Raw genomic sequence first — 23,495 nt, forward strand, 5'->3', positions numbered from 1 at the left:
CAGAGCCTCTGCTCCACTTTTAGCAGTTAATCCATTCCAGGGTTTTAGACCAGCTCTTTTGATTTCCACTGCCTTAACAATTATACAGTTACACCAGTTGGTGCCATCTCAGTCACTACCGTACAATTTGTTTACAAAGAAAAAACAATTACTAGAGTTACTTTTAGTTTTTCTAGTAGTTCTCACTAATCAATCCAACCCAACTTTTCCTGGTCTCCAAGTCTGTTCTCCAAAGTCCCTGACTTAGTTTTAGGCTTCCTGAAATCTTCTTGTTACAGCTCTCTGGACCTTCCATTAGTTCCTTACTAGTGTTTTCTGTGCAACTCTAGCTGGCTATTTGAACCGTTACTCCATTGTAAGGTTTTAGCTGTGAGCAGACCTGAGAGACCCACCCTGTCTCTCTTCCAGTCTCCAAGGGTGAATGGGCCAGGAAATGGCAAATGGAATTTAATGTTGGCAAGTGTGAGGTGGTCCACTTTGGTAGGAATAATGGTAGGAAGGACTATTACTTACGTGGCGAAAAACTGCAGCAGGCGACGGTGCAGAGGGACCTCGGGGTCCTTGTGCATGAGTCGCAAAAACCCAGCCTGCAGGTGCAGCAGGTGGTCAGGAAGGCGAATGGGATGCTGGCCTTCATAGCGAGGGGGATTGAATATAAAAGTAGGGAGGTCTTGCTGCAGCTGTATAGGGCATTGGTGAGGCCGCAGCTGGAGTACTGTGTGCAGTTTTGGGTGCCGTACTTACACAAGGATATTTTGGCCTTGGAGGGAGTGCAGAGGAGGTTTACTAGGCTGATACCGGAGTTGAGGGGATTGAGCTATGAGGAGAGGCTGAATAAACTAGGCTTGTACTCGTTAGAGTTTAGAAGAATGAGGGGAGATCTCATTGAGATGTATAAGATGATGAATGGGATGGATAGGATAGAGGTGGAGAGGCTCTTCCCGCTCAGAAAGGACAGTAGGACTAGGGGGCACAGCCTCAAGATAAAGGGGGGGCGGTTTAGAACGGAGTTGAGGAGGAACTTCTTCACTCAAAGGGTGGTGAATCTCTGGAATTCTCTGCCCGTTGAAGTGGTGGAGGCTGCCTCGCTAAATATTTTTAAGACGCGGGTTGATGGGTTTTTGATAGGAGAGGGAATTAAGGGTTATGGGGAGAGGGCGGGAATGTGGAACTGAGCAGCGACAGATCAGCCATGATCTTATTGAATGGCGGGGCAGGCTCGAAGGGCTAGATGGCCTACTCCTGCTCCTATTTCTTATATTCTTATGTAACCCAACTAGTTTTTGATACAGATTTTCAGACAATCTGCTCCTCCCACAGGTTGCGAGGTAGTTATTAGGAGTCTGTATTCTGAAGCTCTGAGACACAATAGGGTCTCAGCTAGATATTGGAATGAAACTCCCACACAGACGAACGTTATTTACTCAGCCTGAACGCTAATCATAACTTCCCTGCAAACACAGAAACATTAAATTAAACCTACCTAAACCATTCCTTATTTCTAATGTTTAGTCCTATAAATATAACAAGCCCAACAGTCAGGCTATCAACTGGGGACTGAGAAGACCCTGATCTACGCAATTCCACTTTGCTGTTTGGACCCAGCACCTGGGAAAATCGCCTGTTCTGGTCCAGTTCTTATCACCGCGAGTATCAACTAGACAGAGTGAGACTGAAATTAAAGGAGTGTCAACTTCAGTTTTCAAATGACTTAGCATCCCTAGTGGAGCACAGTATGAGTAATCTGTAAACTGTCTGCGCTGTTATATGCTCTGTCTGAGGCCAGAACTCTCCATTCACCTGACAAAGGGGCAAACCCCGAAAGCTTGTGAGTTTACTCTCAAATAAACCATTTGGACTTAAACCTGGTGTCGTCAGACTTCTTACTGTGTTTACCCCAGTCCAACGCCGGCATCGCCACATCAGGAGCGCAGTATGTCAGAGCAGGGAGGGAGTGACCAGAACCATCCACTGCTACACCTGGGTTGGAACAGGGTGCTTCATCCAGGATGGATTGCAGAGTCACTGATTCCCCGGGTTGTTGTACTCCACACTCTGACCAGATGTGGCACCAGGAATCTCGTTCCAGGACTCGAGCATTAATGGGCAGCAATGTCTGGAATGTTATTCCAAAAAAAAAATCAACACACAGCGGGGAAGCTGGTGTTAACCCTTTAGATCCAGTTGTGGATTTGCTGTGGCTCTTTAACACAGTAAGGAGTCTCACAACACCAGGTTAAAGTCCAACAGGTTTATTTGGCAGCAAATGCCACGAGCTTTCGGAGCACTGCTCCTTCTTCAGGTGAGTGAAGAGTTGTGTTCATGAGGAGGGCATATACAGACACAAACTCAATTTACAAGATAGTGATTGGAATGCTAGCAACGCTCCAAAAGCTTGTGCTATCAAATAAACCTGTTAGACCCCAACCTGATGTTGTGAGACCCCCCACTGTGCCCACCCCAGTCCAACGCCGGCATCTCCACATCAAGGCCACTCTCGACACTTTTAAAACACTTGCACCAATGGGAAGCAATAAGTGTTTTAAAGGTGTCAAGGATGGCCTCTAGACTAAACATAAGAACATAAGAAATAGGAGCAGGAGTAGGCCATCTAGCCCTTCGAGCCTGCCCCGCCACTCAATAAGATCATGGCTGATCTGAAGTGGATCAGTTCCACTTTCCCGCTTTCTCCCCATAACCCTTAATTCCCTTGTCTATCGGAAACCTATCTACCCGTGACTTAAATATATTTAGCGAGGTAGCCTCCACCACTTCAACGGGCAGAGAATTCCAGAGACTCACCACCCTTTGAGTGAAGAAGTTCCTCCTCAACTCCGTTCTAAACTGTCCCCCCTTATCTTGGGGCTGTGCCCTCTAGTCCTGCTATCCTTTCTAAGCGGGAAGAATCTCTCTACCTCTACCCTATCCATCCCCTTCATTATCTTATACGTCTCTATAAGATCCCCCCTCATCCTTCTAAACTCTAACGAGTACAGACCCAGTCTATTTAGTCTCTCTTCATAGTCCAACCCCCTCATCTCCGGTATCAGCCTAGCGAACCTCCTCTGCGCTCCCTCCAAGGCCAATATATCCTTGCGCAAGTGCGGCGACCAAAACTGCACACAGTACTCCAGCTGCGGCCTCACCAGTGCCCTGTACAGTTGCAGCAAGAACTAACTCAGACTAACTAACTAGACTAACTCACCCTACCTGCCTTCTCCCACCACGAGAGGGTTGCTTTCGGAAGATGAAACATCCTACAATCATCTTGAAAGGAACATTCCTGTTGACGTCTGGACTCTGGGCACGTGTAAAACCCACCCTTGTATCTTATTGTGGTCGTGCCTGGAACCCTCTTGTTTTGTTTTCCTCTACCATTAATTGTGCGAATGTTAAAAGGGGTGGGTGTTGCTAAATCTTCACGCCTATAAAAATAAACCGAGCCTTTTTATTTAGTGTTACCTGGAGTCTGCTGTGTGAGTCATTAATGAAAGATTGCAAATGCGCAAAGAGGAAACCAGAACAAAAACGAAACATGTCTGTTTACAGAAGGAAGAAAGATTTTGATACAAAGTTAGATATAGCCCTTGGGGCTAAGGGGATGTGGGAGGAAGGGGGGGGGCATCAGATTATTGAATTTGATGATCAACCATGATTGTAATGAATAGTGGGGCAGGCTCGAAGGGCTGAATGGCCTTCTCCTGCTCCTAGTGTTTACGTTAAATCACGGCTGTTTAAATTGACCTCCCTCCTGTCCATGACTCCTAACTCTGGACATCATTGCCACAGGCCTCCCCAGCCTGGTAGCTGGGAGCACACCCTGGGTAGGGTGAAGTCGTTGTCAATGAAATGCAACTCAGAATGAGGAAATGTAACATCTTTTTTTATTATTTCGTGGGACAGGAGCATCGCTGGCTGGTCAGCCCAAATTGCTCCTGCGAATGTGGTGACAAGCTGCCTTCTGGAACCGCTGCATTTCGTGAGGTGTAGGTACACAGGTAGCACAGTGGTTAGCACTGCTGCTTCACAGCTCCAGGATCCTGGGTTCGATTCCCGGCTCGGGTCACTGTCTGTGTGAAGCTTGTACATTCTCCTCGTGTCTGCGTGGGTTTCCTCCAGTTTCCTCACACAGTCTAAAGATGTGCGGGTTAGGTTGATTGGCCATGCTAAGAAACTGCCCCCTAGTGTCCTGGGACGTGTAGGTTAGAGGGATTAGTGGGTAAAATATGTCGGGGTATGGGGGTAGGACCTGGGTGGGATTGTGGTTGGTGCAGACTTGATGGGCTGAAGGGCCTCTTTCTGCACTGTAGGGTTCTATGATTCTATGACCCATAGCACTGTTTGGAAGGGAATTCTAGTAACGATGAAAGAATGGTGATTTATTTCCAAGTCAGGATGGTGAGTAACTTGGAGGACAACCTCCAGGTGGTGGTATTCCCAGGTATCTGCTGCCTTTGTCCATCTAGATGGTTGTGGTGGCGGGTTTGGAAGGTGCTGTCTAAGGAGTTTTGGTGCATCTTGTAGATGGTGTACACTGCTGCTACTTTGCCGATGCTTTCTACAAGGACCAGTGGAACAAGACTGGAGATTGTGACATTCCTTGCGGAATAAACTGGCTTTTACATTTTTGTGTGGCCCACCTGATGATAGGGACTGGGATTAGTTAATGAAGGACTGTAACATGCCTGTCCCACTCTACACCATCAGGGCAGCAAGTGGACCATCTATCCTGGAGATGTACCTGTTCTGTCCCCAACTGGGCATCCAATGACTCAGGGGTGGTCAAACGGGGTCCTAACTAGTGCCATGGTAACTAATGGCAAGCAGTGCCAACTTGAGGCAGGAGAGGGTTTGTTTTGGGGGCTGGTGTGGGGTTGATTATGGAGTTTCAGGCTTGGAAATTTGAAAGGGGGAATTTTGAAATCGAAATGGTGCCAGAATTCGCCCGTCTCGTCTTGAAGCGGGCAAGGGACGGAAAATGGAAATGTCCGTTGACCTCAGGCGGGATTTTCCGATCTCACTCAAACCCTAGATGTCAGGATAAAGCAAGGTGCGGGACAATAGTGATAAAATCTCAGTGTCCCGAACTACAATCCCTATCCGCTGTGAGGCTCTGCATTCTGAACAATAAGTTCCACTTTTCAAATATTGATCCAGTTTACCCCTAAAAGATGCAGAAACCTCTGTTTCAAACATTCCCTGTAACATGATGGAAGAGCTTGTTGTTTGACTGTTGATTAATAATGAAAGACGCAGCGCTGACTCTGAGAAATATTGGGATGGACTGAGAACGTGTGGTATCTCCACTGACACAATTTGGTTTTTGATGGGCTTTGCTTTCTCTTGTATTAGATTCATGTTTTGTTGAGACTGAGATGTTTGATAAAAATCCTATTTCCTTTCCCCACATCCTGACTCTGACTGTGTATCTGTCGCACACAAAATACAGATACAAATACAACAGCTTTATTTGGTATCATTGCTGCTCCTTCATTGGGTGACTGACTCATCTGATGCAGAAGCAGAGCTCCAAAATCTCGTGATTCCAAACAGACCCACTATTTTCTGGGTTTCACTGGGATCGACATTTGATTCTGCAATCAGTTCACTTTCCTGTACACTCAATGCCGACACTCCCAGCTGGCACAACTGGAATCGGCTGAACAACTTGCCCTGGAGACAACTCTCAACATCCCAACCATCCAAGTGCTTTTTAGAATTTTGTCCTGAGCTTCCACTACTCAGGACAGTGAACCTGTTTTACTCCAGCACCAAAGAATCAAGTTGGTCCATTCCCAGATTTGTTTAGAAATACTGGATCATCTGGTCTCCAATGCTGTCTCGATTCTCAATGAATCATTGTTCCTTTTCTGCACACTCTGCCTCCACTTCACCCTCCCCCAGTGATCTACCAGGGTCAGCCTGCTCCTCACACTCCAGCTCAGCTGGATCTATTCCAGTGGCCCCTATGCGGGGAGATTCTATGAATGGTGGGTGGACACGGGGTGGTCATACACAGGGCAGTCCTGTAAGCACGCAGGAAATTTTCTAACTTTATTACAAGCGACACTGATAACTTCTCGATGCCGGCTTTGAACCATATGTCCCCAGTGGATGAGGGGTGATATTGGGCTATTCCGATATATTTAATTCCATCGGATATCAGGAAGCTTTCGAATTCAGAACTTGTGAATGCTGTTCCATTGTCCGAGAAAAATACTTCTGGTATTGCATGAGTGGCAAAGCACTGGAGCAGTTGTATCAAATGGTCATTTTCAAACATTTAATAGCCGAGCACTTGGAAAACATGGCAGGATCAGACAGGGTTAGTCTGGATTATGAAAGGGAAACCATTGCTTGACAAATCCTCTGAAATTCTTCGAGGATATAACTAGCAGAGTTACATAGAACATAGAACATAGAACACTACAGCACAAACAGGCCCTTCGGCCCACAAGTTGCGCCGATCATCTCCATACCTACCAAGCCGTAGAACTATCTGTAACTCCCAATCCCATTAAATCCCATATACTCATCCAGAAGTCTTTTAAAAGACCCCAGCGAGTTCGCCTCCACCACCACCGACAGCAGCCGATTCCACTCACTCACCACCCTCTGAGTGAAAAACTTACCCCTGACATCTCCTCTGTACCTGCTCCCCAGCACCTTAAACCTGTGTCCTCTCGTAGTGACCATTTCAGCCCTGGGAAATAGCCTCCGAGAATCCACCCTATCTATTCCTCTCAACATCTTATAAACCTCTATCAGGTCGGCTCCCAACCTTCGTCTCTCCAGGGAGAAGAGACCTAAGAGTTGTTGGTGAGAAGTCAGTGGTTTATTTAAACTTTCAGAAGGCTATGACAATGTCGCACGTGAGCGATCAACATGGAAAAGTAAAGCACATGGAATGGGGGGTGTTGTATTAAAATGGGGAAGAATGAGGGGAGATGTCATAGAAATCCAAATAATTCCAACAGGAGTAAACAGGGTAGATACAGGAAGGATATTCTTGATGGTGGGGATGTTCAGAACCAGGGGTCATCATTTAAGGATATGGGGTAAACCTTTAGGACTGAGATGAGGAGAAATTTGTGCACCAGAGAGTGATGGAGCTGTGGAGTTCGCTACCACAGAGTATAGCTGAGACCAAAACATTTTATGTTTTCAAGAAGGGGTTAGATATAACTCTTGGGGCAGAAGGGATCAAAGGATATGGGGGGGAAGGTGGAATCAGGTTACTGAGTTGGATGATCAGCCATGATTACAATGAATGGAGGAACAGGCTCAAAGGATTGAATAATGGCCAATTCCTACTCCTACTTTCTATGTTGCTATGTTTCTATGTTGCATAGGCAGTTGTGGATCTCATCCTGCTCACCTCCTGCCTTTTCCTGTGGGTGTCCACTAGTAACAGAAACGTTGTACCCTTAAATGGGCCAACAAAGTCTCAAACATGGCTGATCTGGCCATGATGTGGAGATAGAACATAGAACACTACAGCACAAACAGGCCCTTCGGCCCACAAGATGCGCCGATCATATCCCTACCTACCAGGCCTATCTATAACTCTCAGTCCCATTAAATCCCATGTACAAATGAGATGATGGCATTAGACTGGGGTAAACACAGGAAGAAGTCTTACAACACCAGGTTAAAGTCCAACAGGTTTATTTGGTAGCACAAACCACAAGCTTTCAGAGCACTGCCCCTTCATCAGGTGAGTCACTCACAAATAGTGTCACAAATAGGCTGAACACATTAACACTGCAATGAAGTTACTGTGAAAATCCCCTAGTTGCCACACTCCATTCTCTGTTCGGGTACACTGAGGGAGAGCTTAGCATGGCACATGTTGATGATGACATACTCTCTCTGTGTCATCTAGCTCTAACTGTTGCTAAACTGGCTCCTGTCCAGCTCGATATAAGTTAGACTCTCAGCCATCTTTGCATATCAATCCTCTATTTTGGATATGTCTACTTATCCATGGTCCTGTTCACTGGTAACTTGCAGTCATTACATTTATAGGCAGTCTTGTCTGGTTTGATTACTGGCACAATGGGTGCTGCCCACTCTGAGAATTTCTCAGGTTTAATGAAGCCCAAGTCTTCTAAACATTTAAGCTTTGTTTCAACCTTTTCATGCAATGAGTAGGTACAGGTCTGACTCTGTAAATTCTCAGGGTGGCTTCATGATCAGCATGGACCTTCACGTTTAAATCTTTGACCATCCCTGACTCATATAAATATTTCTTGTTACCTTCTGAGGACTTCATGTACCCATCCATGCCCAGATGAACTCAGGGCATGGATGGGTACGTGGGACTGGGATATTATAGCAATTACTGACACATGGCTAAGGGAGGGACCTCAATGTCCTGGGATACAGATGCTATCGGAAAGGTAGAACGGGAGGTAAATAAGGAGGGGGAGTTGCACTCTTGATTAGGGAAAGCATCATGTCCGTACTGAGAGGGGATATATCCGAGGGTTCACCCACTGAGTCAATATGGGTAGAACTGAGAAATAGATAGGGGGAAATCACTTTGATAGGATTGTACTATAGGATCCCAAATAGTCAGTGGGAAATTGAGGAGTAAATATGTAAGGAAATTACAGATAGCTCCAAGAACAATAGGGTGGTAATAGTCCGAGATTTTAATTTTCCCAACATTGACTGGGACAGCCATAGTATTAGAGGGTTGGATGGAGAGAAATTTGCTGAGTGTATTCAGGAGGAATTTCTCATAAGAACACAAGAAATAGGAGCAGGAGTAGGCCATCTAGCCCTTCGAGCCTGCCCCGCCATTCAATAAACTCATGGCTGATCTGAAGTGGATCAGTTCCACTTACCCGCTTTCTCCCCATAACCCTTCATTCCCTTGTCTATCGGAAACCTATCTACCCGTGACTTAAAAATATTTAGCGAGGTAGCCTCCACCACTTCAACGGGCAGAGAATTCCAGAGATTCACCACCCTTTGAGTGAAGAAGTTTCTCCTCAACTCCGATCTAAACTGCTCCCCCCCCCCCCCTTATCTTGAGGCTGTGCCCTCTAGTCCTGCTATCTTTTCTAAGCGGGAAGAATCTCTCTACCTCTACCCCTATCCATCCCCTTCATTATCTTATACATCTCTATAAGATCCCCCCTCATCCTTCTAAACTCCATTCAGTCTGTGGATGGCCCAACTAGAGAGGGGGCAAAACCTGACCTCCTTTTGAGAAATAAGGAAGGACAGGTGACAGAAGTGTTAGTGAGGGATCACTTTGGGATCAGTGACCATAATTCTGTTAGTTTTAAGATAGCTATGGAGGATGATAGGTCTGGCCCAAAAGTTAAAATTCTAAATTGGGGCAAGGCCAATTTTGATGGTATCAGGCAGGAACTTTCAAAAGTTAATCGGGGGAGTCTGTGGGCAGGCAAAGGGACGTCTAGTAAGTGGCACACTTTCAAAAGTGTGTTAACCAGGATGCAAGGTAAACACATTCCTCTTAGAGTGAAGGGCAAGGCTGGCGGATATAGGGAACCCTGGATGACTTGGGATATTGAGGCCCTGGTCAAGAAGATGAAAGAGGCACATGACATGTATAGGCAGCTGGGGTCAAGTGAATCCCTTGAAGAGTAGAGGGGGTGTAGGAGTAGAGTTAAGAGAGAAATCAGGAGGGCAAAAACGGGACATGAGATTGTTTTGCTAGATAAGGCAAAGGAGAATCCAAAGAGCTTCTACAAATACATAAAGGGCAAAAGAGTAACTAGGGAGAGAGTAGGGCCTCTTAAAGATCAACAAGGTCATCTAAGTGCGGATCCACAAGAGATGGGTGAGATCCTAAATGAATATTCCTCATCAGTATTTACTGTCGGGAAAAGCATGGATGTTAGGGAACTTGGGAAAATAAATAGCGATGTCTTGAGGTGCTGGAAAAGCGCATCAATGTAGATAAATCCCCGGGACCTGATGAAGTGTATCCCAGGACACTGAGAGGCTAGGGAGGAAATTGTGGGTCTCCTAGCCGAGATATTTGAATCATCGATAGTCGCGGGTGAGGTGCCTGAAGATTGGAGAGTGGTAAATGTTTGTTTGAAAAGGGCTGCAGGGAAAAGCCTGGGAACTACAGGCCAGTGAGTCTCACATCTGTGGTGGGTAAATTGTTGGAAGGTTTTTTGAGAGGTGGGATTTACCAGCATTTAGAGACGCAAGGACTGATTAGGGACAGTCAGCATGGCTTTGTGAGCGGAAAAGCATAGCAAGCTACCCAGCCTTCAGGAGAACAGTGACCACAACACCACACAACCTTGCCACAGCAACCTCTGCAAGACATGCCGGATCATCGACACAGATGCCATCATCTCATGTGAGAACACCATCCACCAGGTACACGGTACATACACTTGCAACTCGGCCAATGTTGTCTACCTGATGTGCTGCAGGAAAGGATGCCCTGAGGCACGGTACACTGGGGAGGCGCTATGACAATGGATGAATGAACATCGCTCAACAATCATCAGGCAAGACTGTTCTCTTCCTGTTGGCAAACACTTCAATGGTCACCGGCATTTGGCCTCTGATCTTCGGGTAAACGTTCTCCAAGGCGGCCTTCACAGCACACGACAGCGCTGAGTTGCTGAGCAGAGACTGATAGCCAAGTTCTGCACACATGAGGACGGCCTCAACCGGGATCTTGGGTTCATGTTACACTATCTGTAACCCCCACAACTTGCCTGGGTTTGCAAAATCTCACTAACTGGATTGTCTGGAGACAATACACATCTCTGTAACCTGTGCTTAACCCTCTCTCCACTCACGTTGTCTGTACCTTTAAGACTTGATTACCTATAAAGACTCACATTCCAATCATTATTTTGTAAATTGAGTTTGTGTCTTTATATGTCCTGTTTGTGAACGGAACTCCCACTCACCTGACGAAGGGACAGCGCTCCGAAAGCTAGTGGCTTTTGATACTAAATAAACCTGTTGGACTCTAACCTGGTGTTGTGAGATTTCTTACTGCGTTCAACCTCAAACAGCCAGTTTACCAGCCGAATGTGATGTCTGATCACAGTGTGCGAGACTTCCCCTGCGATGTCACTGTTAAAGGGCTTCATCCTGATACAAGTGTTGGAGAAACATCCTGGGTTTCACTCTTGATCACAATAACAGAAGGAGCTGGAATATAAAAACCGGCTCCCATGTGGTTACAAACCAGAGCGCGTAGTGTCTGGGCAATGGTGGTGGGACTGTCTGCCTTTTCAGTGCCTCCTTCTCTTAGTGAAGGATATTTCCAGCGATTCAGTGTCCTTTGAAACTAAACTGGGTCTTGGAGCTCTATGGAACTCGGCACTCCCCATCACCGGTGGTGCTGGATACCAGAGACCACCATCATCGCTGATGCCTTGGTGCTGAGGCAGGGGAGTCAATAAGATGCTCTCTTAGACTGAATTCTTTCTGGGGCTCTCTGCGTTGTTGGAGTTGAGGCTTTCCAACAAGGTTTTGCCAAAGGAAAGACCAGGAGAGGAACCACTTCCATTGCTCTCTGTTGTGTACACTCAGGTCGCAGGGAGAACGTCTACCTGTGACTTTACTGTGGGTCTAGCAAAATATTAATAATTTTTCCCCAATTTCTAAAATATCAATGATCAAGTTGCTGAATATAGGACAGACCACGAGGAGCAAACTCACAGCGAGTGGGGCAGTCACGGCCTACAAGGAGAGAACTCGGTAAGCATCAGAAATCAGGTTCCAGGTAGCTGACAATCGCAACAATGACTCATGGCAACAATTCCCACTGTCCCACCTGATGGTGCAGCAGACTGTGATGTCCGCCACCAACATAACCACGTTCAAACAAACCTTCCAAAGTCTGGAACCTTCCATTAAATCGATTGGTTGATGACATAAACATTGTCCACGTTCTTTCCACAAGGCAAATTTCTTCAGATCTTCAAGCCGACCACATTGGCTGCTGGATCGATTGGACAGTTATTAACAGTTAGTGCCGCTCCATTTCTGTCACAGAAACTGGTTGTTCAGTCTCCTGCCTCAAAAATAGCCAGTTTAAAAGCTATTGTGGTATCTGATCTCACTGAGATACTCGGTGTGAGGGTGTTTAAGTTACGGGTAGATAAATTTCTGATCGATAAGGGAATTAAGAATTATGGGGAGAAAGCGGGAAAGTGGAACTGGTCCACTTCAGATCAGCCATGATCTTATTAAATGGCGGGGCAGGCTCGAAGGGCTAGATGGCCTACTCCTGCTCCTATTTCTTATGTTCTTATGAGACTGCCACACTGATATCACCTTTGACCCCTCATTTAAAAGGGTCAAACCTTGACGAGATTGTGTTTGACAAAGCCCTGGACAATGATGCCCAGTCACTGAGTGCATTGACGAGCAGAGCATGAGGAGTAGGCTCACAGGGCGACCTGAGAATGGAGTGCTGGTTAACCGTCAGAAACCAGAGCCCAGGCTCCCAGCTAACTCTGAGCAATCAGATGGAAGATTTACTGACACAATTCTTCCACCTCATCGAGCAGCGCGCACTCACTGATGTCTTTCATAAATTACATCACAAGGTAACCCGACTAAGACAAACATTTCAATGCCTGTGACCTTCCAATGAACCTAGGCCTCAATGTTTCCATTGACTACATTCTCTTCACCAAGCGAAGCAATTGTTTTCCTTACCCTACAATAACCTCTAACTAACATCCATTTATCATTCCAATTTTATAATTCCTTAATGACCCTCACCAACATAGAATCATAGAACCCTACAGTGCAGAAAGAGGCCCTTTGGCCCATCGAACACAATCCCACCCAGGCCCTACCCCCATATCCCTACATATTATACCCACTAATCCCTCTAACCTACACATCCCTGGATACTAAGGGGCAATTTTAGCATGGCCAATCAACCTAACCCCCACATCTTTGGACAGTGGGGGGAAACTGGATCACCCGGAGGAAACCCACGCAGACACGAGGAGAATGTGCAAACTCCACACAGACAGTGACCCGAGCCGGGAATCGAACCCAGGACCCTGGAGCTGTGAAGCAGCAGTGCTAACCCACTGTGCTACCGTGCCGCCCAAAGAAGCAGTTATTTTGATGGGGGGGGAGAGGGATCCGGATTTCCACTACCCTGTGAGTGATTTATTGCTTCCTGACTTCACACCTGTACAGTCTAAATCAAGGAGAGGTGAGCAGGGAATTCCTGCTGCTGTTATACAGGGGCCTTGGTGAGGCCACGCCTGGGATATTGTGTGCAGTTTTGGTCTCTTTTCTGAGGAAGGATGTTCTTGTTATAGAGGGAGCGCAGAGAAGGTTTACCAGGCTTATTCCGAGGATGGCAGCACTGGCACACGAGGAGAGATTGAGTTGGTTATGATCATATTTGCTGGAGTTTAGAAGAACGAGGGAGGATCTCATAGAAAGCTACAAAATTTGAACAGGACTGAGCAGGGTAGATGCAGGAAGGATGTTCCTGATGGTGGGGGTGTCCAGAGCCAGGGGTCACAGAGTGAGGATACAGGATAAACCAATTAGAACTGAGATGAGGAGAAATCTCTTCACCCGTTGAGTGGAATTCATTACCAGAGAAAGCAGTAGAGGGCCAAAATATTGTGTGTTTTCAAGAAAGAATTAGATACAAGTCTTGGAGCTAAAGGGATCAAAAGGGGGAAAACGGGAACAAGTTAGTGAGTTGAGTGATTAGCTATAATCATACTGAATGATAGAGAAAGCTTGAAGGGCTAAGTGGCCTCCTCCTGTTCCTATTTTCCATGTTTCTATGTAATTTCTTGTCACAGTTGGGATGTGAAAGGAAAGAATATTTATACTAAGCCATCAACTTTACAAAGACATTTATTGGCGCTTATCAGAAGGGCCAATAGTTGAGTTGACGAGATGTCTCCAGCGACCACACACTATCATCCAGCTATTTCAGAGTTAACAACCCAAACATCTGGAAAGTCACATTCCTGGCCCGGCATTAACATTCCAACCCAGTCAACACACGGTCCCAGCAGCCGATGGGCCTGCTCCAGCCAGCATCAAATAAATACAGCCTTGACATATCCTAATCTCCCAGAATGGTGCTTATGGTCTCAGCATTAACTGTTCTAACACCATGGCTTTCGCAAGAGAGCTTCATTTAGTTAACCCGAAACCAAGAACAAGAAGGAATCTCGACTCCAATTAAACACCTCGAGATTGCAGCCACCCTGAGGCCAACATCAAGGAGGTTTGTCACATGACCTCTCCAAGCTGAATATTATCTTGTGGAACCAAACTCCGGCAGTTACTGTTTGCCCTCCGATGTGAACAGAATTCCAGGCAACAGCCTGTGCCATCTGCCAACAAGCTGGGAGCAACAGGAAGAACTCTGAAACCCCCATCAAACCTGCTAACTGCTGGAAGCTTGGAACTCATGCCTCTAGACTAACTCACCCTATCTGCCTTCTTCCACCATGGAAGTCTTGCTCTGGGAAGACGAAGTATTCAACCCCCCCTCGGAAGGAATACTCCTGTTGACTTCCGATTCTGGAGTCTGGACACACGTAAAAACCCACCCTTATATTTTATTGTGGTTGTGCCTGGGACCCCCCATTTATTGTGTGAATACAAAAAGGGGCACATGTTGTGAAACCCTCTTGTGCACCTGTGTGTAAAATAAACCAATGTTATTTATTTTTACCTCAAGTTTTCTGATTGGAACATTCCGAGTTCAGGGGTTGGAGAAAGGACACCACTGGTTATAATGAAGGAAATAAGAATTTTTAAAAATCCTTTCTGTTTACAGATGGATAAAAAGTGGGGAAATCAGGGAAGTTTTAACTGACCCTCCTTTCTGTCCATGACATTCTGCTAAAGGTTCGTATTGATGTTATGAATCATAGAATCCATACAGTACAGAAGGAGGCCATTTGGCCCATCGAGTCTGCACTGACGATAATCCCACTCCAGGCCCTACCCCCACAAATTTACCCCGCTAATCCCCCTAACCTACACACCCCGGGACACTAAGGGACAATTTTAGCATGGCCAATGCACCTAATCCGTGCATCTTTGGACTGTGGGAGGAAACCGGAGCACCCGGAGGAAACTCATGCAGACTCATGAAGAATGTGCAAACTCCACACAGACATTGACCCAAGTTAGGAATCGAACCCAGGCCCCTGGAGTCATGAGGCAGCAGTGCTAACCACAGTGCCACCGTTATGAACTGTTATGGTTCAGGTCAGAAACTCCAAAGTGTTGTATGGAGCCTGCCTGGATCAGAAGTTTTGCATCTTGTATTTGGCTAGGGTAAATTGTGCGGAGGGTGTGGAGAGTCTGCAGAAGGATCTAGATAGGCTGGGAGAATGGGCCAGGAAATGGCAAATGGAATTTAATGTTGGCAAGTGTGAGGTGGTCCACTTTGGTAGGAATAATGGTAGGAAGGACTATTACTTACGTGGCGAAAAACTGCAGCAGGCGACGGTGCAGAGGGACCTCGGGGTCCTTGTGCATGAGTCGCAAAAACCCAGCCTGCAGGTGCAGCAGGTGGTCAGGAAGGCGAATGGGATGCTGGCCTTCATAGCGAGGGGGATTGAATATAAAAGTAGGGAGGTCTTGCTGCAGCTGTATAGGGCATTGGTGAAGCCGCAGCTGGAGTACTGTGTGCAGTTTTGGTCGCCGCACTTACGCAAGGATATTTTGGCCTTGGAGGGAGTGCAGAGGAGGTTTACTAGGCTGATACCGGAGTTGAGGGGGTTGAGCTATGAGGAGAGGCTGAATAAACTAGGCTTGTACTCGTTAGAGTTTAGAAGAATGAGGGGAGATCTCATTGAGACGTATAAGATGATGAATGGGATGGATAGGATAGAGGTAGAGAGACTCTTCCCGCTCAGAAAGGATAGTAGGACTAGGGGGCACAGCCTCAAGATAAAGGGGGGGCGGTTTAGAACAGAGTTGAGGTAGAATTTCTTCACTCAAAGGGTGGTGAATCTCTGGAATTCTCTGCCCGTTGAAGTGGTGGAGGCTGCCTCGCTAAATATTTTTAAGACGCGGGTTGATGGGTTTTTGATAGCGAGGGGATTAAGGGTTATGGGGAGAGGGCGGGAATGTGGAACTGAGCAGCGACAGATCAGCCATGATCTTATTGAATGGCGGGGCAGGCTCGAGAGGCCAGATGGCCTACTCCTGCTCCTATTTCTTATGTTCTTAAGCATGATAGGTTTCACTTCAGATATATCTTTTCAGGAAATATCTTTATTAATTCCTTTCAGCTATTACCTGGCTAACCTGGCTATTGTTAAGTTATGAGCTTGTTTGCCTAATTTCTTGATTACATCTTATAGTTACATCCTAAAGTGGATTTGGGCCGGTGTCTGTGGGAGTTTGCGCATTCTCCCCATGCTTGCATGGGTTTTCTCCGGGTGCTCCGGTTTCCTCCCACACCCCAAAGATGTGCTGTTAGGCTGATTGGAGGTAATAAATTGTCCCTAAATTAGTCTCCCTCAATGTGGAATGCCATAAGCATAGATAAGGGTCATGGGTGGAGGGGGGGGGACTGGTAATGTTAAAATGGCGGCGCGGGCTCGTTGGGCCGAAGGGCCTGTTTCCCGGGCTGTTTTTGTTCTTTGTTCTTTGTACTAGAATGATGTGGCCGCTATTTTAAGAAAAAGCAACATAGAAACTGAAGCAAGAGGAGGCCATTTGGCCCTTCAAGCCTGTTCCATCATTCACTTTGATCAGAACTAATCATCAAATTCAATATCCTGATCCTGCCTCCCCCCCACCCCCATTTTCCCTTTATCCCTATAGTCCCAACTATCTAATTTACCCCACTTGATATAAGATTCTGAATGGCATTGACAACAAGGCCATGGAGAGGATGTTTCCACGTCTGGGGAAGCCCAGAGCTAGGGGACACTGTTTTAAAATGAGGAGTTCCCTAATTGGGTCAGAGGGGAAGGGGATTTTTTTTTCTCAGAGGGTTGAGGCCCTCGGGAAAGCTCAGAGTCAACAGATGTTGGAATTGCTGTGGCGGGGGGGGTGGTGATTGATTATTTTAAGGTGGAGGCAGGTAGATTGTTGTTAGGCTAGTGAAACTAAGTTCATTGGGGATGGTGGGAAAGTGGATTTTGAAATATGAGTAGATCAGTGATGGTCTTTTCGAACGGCGGAAAAGGTTCAAGGAACCAAATGGTTTTGATTTGGATTAACACTGCCTAACTGCTCTTCACCTCACTCAATTATATTCCTCATTCTTTCACAACAGTGTTATTAATTCTAAGTTATTGCCTCATAAGTAGATAGGATTAAAGCAACAGATGAATGAATGTAAAAGATTCCCCAGCTCTCCCTTCGACTGGATCCATCCCGTAGATCACTCTTTCCGTTTTTCCTTAAGTTATCTCAAAACAATTCCTTTCTACTCGAACTTGACTTCCTTTGCCCAATTAATATTTTGATTGTCTGAAAGTCAGTTTCCCTCTGGAATATGAGTCGCACCTTGCTGATTTCAAGATGTTTTCTCCCTCGATTGGCCCCATTGACCATGATCTGTTTCTCTTTTTCTCAAATAGTTAAGCATGTTTTAAAAATATTAAAAATCTAATGATCATGAAACTATTGTCAATTGTTGTAAAAACCCATCTGGTTCACTAATGTCCTGTAGGGAAGGAAATCTGCTGTCCTTACCCTGTCTGGCCCACATGTCACTCCAGACCCACACCAGTGCCCCACAAGGCTGTGTTCTCAGCCCCCTACTATACTTCTTATACACCTACGACTGTGCGGCCAAATTCCCCTCCAATTCGATTTTCAAGTTTGCTGATGACACCACTGTAGTGGGACAGATGTCAATGACAAGACAGAGTACAGGAATGAGACAGAGAATCTGGTGAATCCCTCCCTCAATATCATCAACTGCAGGAAGTGTAGAGGAGAACATGCCTCTGTCTACATCAATGGGGACAAAGTAGAAAGGGTCAAGTTTTTAGGTACCAGATCACCAACAACCTGTCCAGATCCCCCCATGCCAACATTATAGTTAAGAAAGTCTACCAATGCCTCTACTTTCTTATAAGACTAAGGAAATTTAGCATGTCAGCGATGACCCTCACCAACTTTTACAGATGCCCCATAGAAAGCATTCTTTCTGGTTGTATCACAGCTTGATATGGGCTCCTGCTCTGTCCAGGACTGCAAGGAACTACAAAAGGTCGTGAATGTAACCCAATCCATCACACAAACCAGCCTCTCATCCATTGACTCTGTCTACACTTCCCACTGCCTCGGCAAAGCAGCCGGCATAATTAAGGACCCCCACGCATCCGGACATTCTCTCTTCCACCTTCTTCCGTCAGGAAAAAGATACAAAAGTCTGAGGTCACCCACCAACCGACTCAAGAACAGCTTCTTCCCTGCTGCTGTCAGACTTTTGATTGGACCCACCTCCCATTAAGTTGATCTTTCTCTACACTCTAGCTATGACTGTAACACTACATTCTGCACTCTCTATGAACGGTATGCAAGAAACAATACTTTTCACTGTACGCTAATACGTGTGACAATAAATTAAATCCGAAATGTGGTTGACTCTTAAATACCCTTGCGGATGAACAATAAATGCTAGCCCAGCCAGCGACACCCGTGTCCCATGAGTGAATTAAAAGAAATGTGGGATATCAGTGCAAGTTGACATTGCTTTTCCACATGTTAGTCGCTTCACATGTACCAAACCTGCACTCTCATGTGGGTATATCAACACCATGCCACACGTTCAAACAAATACAAATCATCCTTAAAATTTCAGGTGATCTTAGCAAAAGATCAATGTCTGTCTCACGATCTTTTCTTACAATGAACAATGAAACAGCACAGGAACAGGCCCTTCGGCCCTCCAATCCTGCACTGACCATGCTGCCCCACTGAACTAAAACCCCCTACCCTTCCGGGAACCATATCCCTCTATTCCCAACCTATTCCTGCACTTGTCAAGACGTCCCTTAAAAGTCATTACTTCCCCGCTTCCACTACCTCCCCCCGCAACGAGTTCCAGACACCCAATACTCTCTGTGTAAAAAACTGCCTCGTACATCTCCTTTAAACCTTGCCCCTCGCACCTTAAACCTGTGCCCCCTAGTAATTGACTTTCCACCCTAAGAAAAAGCTTCTGACTATCCACTCTGTCCACGCCTCTCGTAATCTTGTAGACTTCTATCAGGTCGTCCCTCAACCTCCGTCATCCCAGTGAGAACAAACCAAGTTTCTCCAACCTCTCCTCATACCTAATGCCCTCCATACCAGGCAACATCCTGGTAAATCTTTTCTGTACCCTCTCCAAAGCCTCCACATCCTCCTGGTAGTGTGGCGACCAGAATTGAACACTATATTCCAAGTGTGGCCCAACTAAGCTTCTACCAATCTGCAACGACTTGCCAATATTTAAACTCAATCCCCCGGCCGATGAAGGCAAGCATGCCGTATGCCTTCTTGACTACCTTCTCCACCCGCATTACGCCCCCTTACATGGTTACGATGTCTCGGGCAGTGACCAGACTATCAAATGCATACCTGTTAAAAAGTTTAGCAGTTCTCCGAATCCTGTAGGAACCGATCATGAATCAAAGCAAGGACTTTCCATGAAGCTAAAGGGAAGACAATCGATGGACAAAATTTCAATTTTAATAAACTTTCCTGTTACCGACCGACTAAAATCAATATAAATTTGAGATTAATTAATGAGTGAAGAATATTTCACACAAAAAGATAAATTTTACTTTAAGTTAGTGCAACAAAAATATGCCTCTTGCAGTTACAAGCATTACTTCCTGCATGTGTAATCTCACTTCCTTCTTTAGCACACTCTTTAAAACCTGACTCTTTGACCAAGCTTTTAGTCATCTGTCCTAGTATCTCCTCATGTGTCATATTTAGTTCCATAGTGCTCCTGTGAAGTATCGTGAGTTGTTACATTAAAGGTGCTATTGAAATATAACTCTTGTTTGGTAGGTTCCACACTGGTGCCACATCCTTAGTGAGCTGTCAGTATCTCCAAGGAATCCCCCATCCTCTCTGAAGTTGTGAAGATCCAGGATAGACTTGTTAACACTGTGAGAGCTCCCTGGGGAATCTAACACATGATGTGGAGATGCCAGCGTTGGACTGGGGTAAGCTCGGTAAGAAGTCTCACAATACCAGGTTAAAGTCCAACAAGTTTATTTGGTAGCATTTGTTTCCGAGTGTTGCTCCTTCTTCAGGTGATGGGAGTTGTGTTCACAAACAGAGCATGCATAGACACAAACTCAACTTACAAGATAGTGGTTGGAATGTGAGTCTTTACAGGTAATCAAGTCTTTACAGATACAGACAACGTGAGTGGCCTCTTTTAAGACCACTCATATTGTCTGTACCTATAAAGATTTGATTACAGACAATGTGAGTGGAGAGAGCGTTAAGCACAGGTTAAAGAGATGTGAATTGTCTCCAGCCAGGACAGTTAGTGAGATTTTGCAAACCCAGGCAAGTCACGGGGGTTACAGATAGTGTGACATGAACCCAAGATCCTGATTGGGGCCGTCCTCATGTGTGCGGAACTTGGCTATCAGTTTCTGCTTGGCGATTCTGCGTTGTTGTATGTCGTGAAGGCTGCCTTGGAGAACGCTTACCCGAAGATCAGAGGCTGAATGCCCGTGACCACTGAAGTGATCCCCAACAGGAAGAGAATGCTCCTGCCTGATGATTGTCAAGCGATGTTCATTCATCTGTTGTCGTAGCGTCTGCATGTTCTCCCCAATGTACCATGCCTCGGGACATCCTTTCCTGCAGCGTATCAGGTAGACAACGTTGGCCAAGTCGCAAGAGTATGTACCGTGTACCTGGTGGATGGTATTCTCATGTGAGATGATAACATCCATGTCGATGATCCAGCATGTCTTGCAGAGGTTGCTGTGGCAGGGTTGTGTGGTATTGTGGTCACTGTTCTCCTGAAGGCTGGGTAGTTTGCTGCGAACAATGGTCTGTTTGAGGTTGTGTGGTTGTTTGAAGGTGAGAAGTGGGGGTGTGGGGATAGCCTTGGTGAGATGTTCATCTTCATCAATGACGTGTTGAAGGCTCTGGAGAAGCCTGGGTGACGAAGGGTACTCTGTCCGCCGTGTCCCGTGTTTGTCTTCTGAGGAGGTCGGTGCGGTTTTTCGCTGTAGAGCATTGGAACTGTCGATAATGAGTCGAGCGCCATATCCTGTCTTAAGAGGGCATCTTTCAATGTCTGTAAGTATCTAGTGCGATCCTCCTTATCTGAGCAGATCCTGTGTATACGGACAGCTTGTCCGTAGGGGATGGCTTCTTTAACATGTTTAGGGTGGGAACTGGAGAAGTGGAGCATCGTGAGGTTATCTGTGGGCTTGTGGTACAGTGAGGTGCTGAGGTGACCGTCCTGGATGGAGATGCGTGTGTCTAAGAGCAAAAACTGATAGCCAAGTTCCGCACACATGAGGACAGCCTCAACTGGGATCTTGGATTCATGTCACACTATCTGTAACCCCCACAAACACAATTCCTCACTCACCTGAAGAAGGACTGATTCTCCGAAAGCTTGTGCAACCAGATAAATCTGTTGGACTTTAACCAGGTGTTGTGAGATTTCTTACTAATCTAACAGAGTTATGTATTATTATATTATTATGTTATATATTATATTATTATAACCATCCTTCGGTCACTAGCAGTTGAAAATGAATGGATGTTTGCTCGATGAATCCTGTTGGTTTATTTGAGGGCACATTGCTTGACAAATAACCAAATTCTATGTGAAACGAGCCAGCGTAACAAATCTGAGCCCTCACTCCTTCTAATGGGACTCCTCACAGAACAAAGAACAACACAGCACAGGAAACAGGCCCTTCGGCCCAACGAGCCCACGCCGCCATCTTAACAATGTGTTTTTCCTCCTGACCCATGTCTATGCTTATGGTACCCCCGTTGGAAACCAGATTAAGGGGAGAATAATTTAGGGGCAATTCGTTTCACCAATCAGCCTAAGACCACATCTTTGGGGTGTGGGAGGAAACCGGAGCACCCAGAGGAAACCCACGCAAGCACGGGGAGAATGCGCAAACTCCCACAGACACCGGCCCAAATCCATGTGTCTGCACAGCAATCAGTGATAGTCACTGAGCTGTCGTGGTGCCCATCTGCTGGTCCAGTTTTAAGCACACACTAACGACATGAAGTACTAGGCTACCCTCGAACTTGCAAGAGCAGCCCACGCACGACCCACCGCGTGCCTGCCCCTCGTTAGACCACAAGGTGGACCGACGCACCTCAGCAGCAGAGTGGGTGTAAGTGAAATTCCCAGTCAGCTGGGAAGGACAGATTGAGAGGGTCCCATAGCTATCAGCAGCAGCTCTCTGGAAGAGGCTACGAGCGAGGGAGTTCAGGGAGGGGTGTGGAATGAAGGTGAAATGGGATCGGCTGTGCCAGGTTGCCGCTGCACTCCCATTGGCTCATTAAACTGGCGGATAACGTGATCAACGAATTCATTGTCTCATTCCTGTTCTGATCTGGATGTGAGGGGATTGATTTGTTCAATGTGTTTGGAGGAGGGGGGGTGGAGGGAGAGGAGAGAGGGACACTTTACCAGATGGGAGCACCGTCAACTCGGAGCCGTTGGTGTAGGCGTGCCAACCGTTTCCCGTTGCATCCTCCCAGTTAGGCCTGACACCTCGGCACTAACTGCGGCAAGAGGCTGGAATATTCCAGAACCAGCAGCTGTCTGAGAAAGACTCTGTTAACATTAAAGCAGTCAGCAAAACACTGCAAATCTGTCGCCATAGAAACAGGCTCACACACTGCTCTGTATCCGTGGAAACGGGTTCGCATACTGATCTGTTTCCTTGGAAACGGGCTCCAACAGGGATTTGTTCAATTGCTGATAGTCAAAATCAGTCGATAAACGTACACCCAACAAGGATTTGAGTGTGGGTCAGGAATTCGGGGGGGGTGTAAAATTGGGTGCTCACCCTCTGGCATTTTGCCAGTGCCAGGACTGGCACCCTTGGGCCAGTGGATGCCCTTAAGCTGCCGCTGGTATTTTTCTAGTGGCAGGTTGGCTGGTGGTCATGCTGAATGGTGAAACAGCCAACTGAGAGCACGTGACCATGTCGTGAACTGGATGGGTTCTCTCGTTGCGTTCTCTCTTCATAGCGAGGAGGATTGAATATAAAAGTAGGGAGGTCTTGCTGCGGCTGTATAGGGCATTGGTGAGGCCGCAGCTGGAGCACTGTGTGCAGTTTTGGGCACCGTACTTACACAAGGATATTTTGGCCTTGGAGGGAGTGCAGAGGAGGTTTACTAGGCTGATACCGGAGTTGAGGGGATTGAGCTATGAGGAGAGGCTGAATAAACTAGGCTTGTACTCGTTAGAGTTTAGAAGAATGAGGGGAGATCTCATTGAGACGTATAAGATGATGAATGGGATGGATAGGATAGAGGTGGAGAGACTCTTCCCG

The 23,495-nt window shown here is 46.4% G+C and overlaps 1 protein-coding gene across 1 annotated transcript in view; it reads right to left on the reverse strand.

The window, feature by feature from the left end:
- Positions 1-22,714, reverse strand: part of LOC145339223 (uncharacterized) — a 162,140-nt gene extending 139,426 nt beyond the window's left edge. Inside the window, 2 exon segments of the mRNA XM_080183618.1 lie at positions 19,561-19,634; positions 22,625-22,714. Coding sequence (XP_080039744.1) covers positions 19,561-19,607 — 47 coding nt within the window. The 5' untranslated portion in view covers positions 19,608-19,634; positions 22,625-22,714.
- Between the last annotated feature and the right edge of the window lie 781 nt (positions 22,715-23,495).

Source organism: Carcharhinus amblyrhynchos, unplaced genomic scaffold, assembly GCF_965287045.1.
Source record: "Carcharhinus amblyrhynchos unplaced genomic scaffold, sCarAmb.v2.hapA chromosome_351, whole genome shotgun sequence".
In the NCBI taxonomy this organism is placed as follows: domain Eukaryota; kingdom Metazoa; phylum Chordata; class Chondrichthyes; order Carcharhiniformes; family Carcharhinidae; genus Carcharhinus; species Carcharhinus amblyrhynchos.